This window comes from Gymnodraco acuticeps, unplaced genomic scaffold (genome assembly GCF_902827175.1).
Source record: "Gymnodraco acuticeps unplaced genomic scaffold, fGymAcu1.1, whole genome shotgun sequence".
Lineage (NCBI taxonomy): Eukaryota > Metazoa > Chordata > Actinopteri > Perciformes > Bathydraconidae > Gymnodraco > Gymnodraco acuticeps.
The window spans coordinates 381,660-387,309 of NW_022991779.1; the positions used below are offsets into that span (position 1 = coordinate 381,660).

The 5,650-nt window shown below is 42.6% G+C and overlaps 1 protein-coding gene across 1 annotated transcript; it reads left to right on the forward strand.

The window, feature by feature from the left end:
- Positions 1 to 2,435: 2,435 nt before the first annotated feature.
- LOC117535196 (splicing factor 3A subunit 2-like) lies at positions 2,436 to 3,700 on the forward strand. The gene is made up of 2 exons (XM_034199586.1): positions 2,436 to 2,720; positions 2,831 to 3,700. The coding sequence occupies exon 2, from the start codon at positions 2,836 to 2,838 to the stop codon at positions 3,505 to 3,507; it is 672 nt and encodes a 223-aa protein (XP_034055477.1). The 5' UTR covers positions 2,436 to 2,720; positions 2,831 to 2,835; the 3' UTR covers positions 3,508 to 3,700.
- The last annotated feature ends 1,950 nt before the right edge of the window (positions 3,701 to 5,650 follow it).

The window sequence follows — 5,650 nt, forward strand, 5'->3', positions numbered from 1 at the left end:
AAGATATTTGCGAGTTGCATATTAACTGAGGGCCGGTCCGTAGCACTGGCGTTATAGATGTTCGCCTAGGGCGCCAGATCTAGGGGGGGCGCTGCGCTGGCAGTTCTGGGAGGGAAAAAAACATTTTTGACCGTTGGGGCTCATCCTAATTTTCGACTTTGATGTAACAATATTCATAATTAAGTAAATGTAACACCCTTTTCACCCCGGTTACACGTTTCATTTGCCCTGTACGATGGGAGCTGTAAGTGATGAAAATGGGGGGTGTTGGCTTATCTGGCGCCCGCAGCTCACAGCCAAAATGCGAGGGAGAGAGGGAGGGTGCACCGGTACCGGCGCTGTTGTTATTAGAATCTGGTGCTAGCTGCTCTAACGGATATAAGAAGAAGATGTTTCTACAATAATGTGGAGGGAGAGTCCTCTCCAGTCAGACTGAGAGGCTGATAACTACAGCTCAGTGAGGTAAAGGACTCTGAGTGTTTAGATAGTTCACTTTAGTCTAAGTTATCTCAGTGGGTCACAAACGGTTTGGTCACAATTTATGTAAACACATATTTCCAAGGCACTCCTTTATAATTATTGGGATAAACAGGTTTGAAATCATTTCAATGTATACTATAGGACAGTAACCAACAATATCCTTTAAAACTGGAGAGATAACAAAAAAAAGCATAAATAAATAAATATTAACTATAAAATAAGATGAACAACACAAATAAAATAAGTTACATTCATTTGTTATTGGCTATGGTAGGTTATTGGTTATGTTCACATACTTATTTGATTACATCCACTTGTCTAAGATGACAACAGAGACTTTCGACTCAAAACCAGCTGTTGACTTGTGGATGCAAGCAGCTAATCGCAGACTCAACCAGAGAGGAAGTAGTAGGCCTACATCATCAGCTACCATGTCTGACAGAGAGGAAGACAGTGAGGAGAACAGTCAGGAGGGTAGTGATGACAGCTTGTAGGATTACTGGTCGTGCTAATGTTGTCTTGTGTTCACCTCTGCATGTGTGTTCTGTGTTCACCTCTGTGTGTTCAGTGCCGTGTGTCTGGCAAATAAAGACCCCCTCAAAAGTTACGGTTTATTTCATTTTAAGGATGAGCACCAAGCAACATCTCCAGGTGCTCCTTTGAGAACCAGGGCAAACAAGTGATGTGCACCCCTGCCTATAGCCGCTTTCACACCAAGTACTTTTCCGTACCTAGTGCCCAGCACTTAGTACTACCCCCAAGGAACTAAGTACAGATCGCGTTCACACCGGAATAAGTTCCCTGAGGGAAGATTACGCAAATGAAGCCGCTGATGTCACTTTTTCTTCTTCTGCTTTGGGTTTACTGGCAGGCCGCAAACAACTTCACAGCGTATACTGCCATCCGAAGTCCCCGGCCAGAAGTCCCCGGAGTTGGGGACTGGCTTCAGTAAAAGCTGCTGGGACTCCGACACCTCCTCATCTCCACCGCTCCCATGTTTTTTTTTGTGTTGCCATAAGTTAGTCTCTCTCCATTGGTGTGCGGGGTTAATGCTAATAATGCTAATGCCAGCAAATGCAATGGCGGCTTCAAAAAACTTTTCCGAGTTTTACGGGGCGTGGTTTGCAATTCGCCCAGCCAATCAGAAATTGGTACTTTTTTCTCCCCAGGATAGTCCCACCTCTCTAGCAGGCACTACAAAGGGGGTAAAGGTTCTCTGAACTAAGTACTCTTTTTGGTGTGAACGCCAAATTCCAGGCACTATCAGAACTAAACGGGAAAAGTACGAATAAAAGTACTCTGGTGTGAAAGCGCCTATTGAATCCCCCTCTGGTTCTTGTGCTGAAAGAGGGAGAAACAGACAGGATAAAGGGTTGTACACACCTATATAGCACACCTATAGAGAACCGCAGTGACGCATCCTAAAACCCGGAAGTAAACTCCTTCCGGTTCCTTCGACAAAAATCCAATGCAATTTCTCCATAGGATTTTGGAAAATAGCTTGAAATAAGGTCTGTGGTTGACACACATTTAAGAAACGGATCACGTTTTGTTCAGCCGGATAATATCCACATGTCTACCCTACTTTTATAATTTTCTAATCATAAATCTAGTCGCCAGAAGCAAAATGCTAACGTTATGCTATAAACGAACTACAGCAGGGTCGCTGCTTCAACGTCACGCCGATTTAAGATCCATATTCAAAAATACAGATTCAAAATTGTACAAGTTGAAGCTTTTGTTTTAACAGTTTGCAAGAGCGCAGGTATTTGCTTTCAAGCAGAACAGGTCAAACAACTGAAATTATGGAACTTTATTATTTGTGAGTTTAACAAAGTATGACAAATGGCATCAGTAACGGATGTGATATGAAGTTGTCTCACATTCTTGGTTGTATTTTACATACAGTATATAATTAGTGTATACATGTCCCGTAAGTATAAAGTGTTCCCCAATTCTGTGCATTCAACCACTATGGGATATGTATGTGGTTAGACAAAACTGAGTTGTTGTGTGTGGAAAGTAACCTGAAGTCACTCTGCAGGCACATTTTGAGGCAGACCAGTTTGTCCATACCAAAAAGGGCAAGACTAGGCTGAGAGCAGATGCTATTCCCACCATCTTTGTGCATCGCCCTGTGGTCAAAAGGAGGAGGGCCCCTGCACCGCGATGCACCCCGGGACCTGTAATTACAGAGCTCATAGCTCATGATCACATCTATAGTGTGAAAGGTGACACAGGTATAATAAGTCTGAAATATTAATAATAAAAGTAATATTTCTTATTTGTAAGTGGTATAATATTTTGAATCTTCGAAAATTAACAGTGCCATGTCTTCTACTTACATTAGTCTCAATGAATGAGGGAAGAAGGGATGAGGAGACTGAGAGAAGGGAAAGTGAGGGTGAAGAAAGAGAGGATATGGCTAGTGAGGAGAGACAGGGAGAGCGGACACCACCCAGCAGCCAACATCCCTGCTCCTCCACCTGCCAGCACCCAGCCAACATCACTGCTCCTCCACCTGCCAGCACCCAGCCAACATCACTGTTCCTCCACCTGCCAGCACCCTGCCAACATCACTGCTCCTCCACCTGCCAGCACCCAGTCAACATCACTGCTCCTCCACCTGCCAGCACCCTGCCGACATCACTGCTCCTCCACCTGCCAGCACCTAGCCAACACCACTGCTCCTTCACCTGCCAGCACCCAGCCAACATCACTGCTCCTCCACCTGCCAGCACCCAGCCAACATCACTGCTCCTCCACCTGCCAGCACCCTGCCAACATCACTGCTCCTCCACCTACCAGCACATAGCCAACATCACTGCTCCTCCACCTGCCAGCACCTCCACCTGTCAGCACCCAGCCAACATAACTGCTCCTCCACCTGCCAGCACCCAGCCAACAACACTGCTCCTCCACCTGTCAGCACCACTGCTCCTCCTCCACCTGCCAGCAACCAGCCAACATCCCTGCTCCTCCACCTGCCAGCACCACTGCTCCTCCACCTGCCAGCACCACTGCTAGATTATTAAATAAATAAAAATATTAGCATAATCGCTGGTAAAATGTACTCAAAGAGCCTCATTTAATATAATTTTTGAAGTACTTTTTTGAGTATGTTCAATATATTTCTACCTATTTTTTCTACTCCGCCACATTTCCTTGACTTTACAGTTGTGTTGTACCTGTACCATTACAATAAAGAAATTCAATTCAATGAAGTGTTTCATTGAATTCATTTATATACTGCTAGGTGTCTTCTTTTACATTTCACCTATTGTGCAAAATCCACTTTTTCATGTCTCTTCTACATCAACGTGCTTTAACCACTAGGTGTCCGTTTCTATCAGCTGTGCACCGTTAGGGTGTAAATACAGCCTATCTACCAATTGGATCAAATATAAAAGTCAGCCGAATTAGTGTTGATACTGCAAGGAGACGTATTGTGTGAAAATAAATCTAAGATGTTGTTTAATTGCTGATATATTTATGATCCCCGTCACGTTTCAGTGTTGGCGGCAGTTCCTCCTGTTTGTCTAGAAGTCTTCTCATCCGGGCTCTATAAATAGAGAACTACGGCAGATATGTAATATTTAATGCAGCCGAACCGTGTATTACAATGCCGTTATGTGATGACTTTCAAAGAGAAAAGCAAGCACACTCGGAATAAAGTATTATTTTAAAAAAATGTTTTCGGATTTCACATCGCATAAACACCATATCCCAACGTGAATTGCGGCTAAACCATCCAATCACCGAGCTGAGGATCTTGCCTACGTCTGTTTCCGGTATTGTTTTTGACGGATGTATTTTGTTGTACACACAGTCCTTCACATTTAAATTTAAATGTCCATTAAAGTATTTTGTGAGGCCTTCTAAAATGTTTTTAAATATAACTACGGTTCTAGTTGAAGAGTTTGTAAATTAACATGAAGCCAAGTTGTTGCCTGGCAACGCAATCGCACAACGTCACGTCCGTTAATTCCACAACCGCACACATGGATTAACATCAACCTGTTAAGCCCCAGGGACCCCCTCGGCGGGTCCTTTTTTTTTCACGATACTGTGTCTCAGCCAGGGGATCTTAATATTTAAGAACCTATTAATGTGTTATACCAGATTAACGGGAATAATCTCAGCTAACTGACGATACAAACCATTTTTACCAAAACAAAACACAAGTCTCATAAGAAGCATCTAAATGACCCCTGAGCGAAAAATGCTAACGCACTTTGGCACAGAACTCAAGATAAAAGATACCCTTATTACTTATCGTAGCTGCACATACAATATATCCGATTAAAGCTGAGGTTCCACAGATTATTTAGGTATATATATCATCACTAAGTGATCCGAACTCATGACAGGGGAAGCAAACTCAGACATCACAACACGTACCTTTACGTAGCTTTTACGGGAGATCCTCTCACCGTAGCTGTCAATCTGATCAAAAGACTTGTTCAATGGCATTAAAACGAGAAAAAATGCAGCTGAATCGGTCAATCCATAGGTTGATAATGTTTCTGGGTAATAATTGTTTTTATTTATAATCCATAATTCCATTTTTATGTAAAAATCGGAGAGTAAAAGTTAGCTGCTAATGGTAGCCACCAGAGTTATCGCAGCTTCCGGTCTTGGCTATGCGGCAGTCTCACACATTACCAAATAAGGAGTATGTGGGAGTTCCCCTCGATTCCATTGGCTCTGACGGTTAGAAAGAGATGTCAATCAACAAAATCGAACAAGGGCGGCCAGAGATAGGTCAAATCCACCCAAATGACCCCAGAAGTGTTTTTTGGTGCTAAATCTCTCTAAAAAGGTCAAATTTCACTTTGTTTGCATCAATCTTGATACAGGGTACTTATTATATGTTGTAGTTTGGATTCCTAAAGCTTTTAGTCTACCATCCCATCATTCAAGGGTGGTTTTCACTATTAGTAATGTTTTTTTTTTGGACGGACACAATAATTGACATTTTTTTACTGTGTTCAATCTGAATTTACTTTAAAACATCTATATTGATTCTGACACTTCTACATCCAACTCACAGGTGTAACCTTGCTTTGAGAAAAAAGATTATTAATTTAACCCTTTTAGAAGGGAAGATATGGTAATTTGTTCTGGGAATGTCGTTTTTGAGCCTGAGACCTGAAAAACAGGCTCAGGG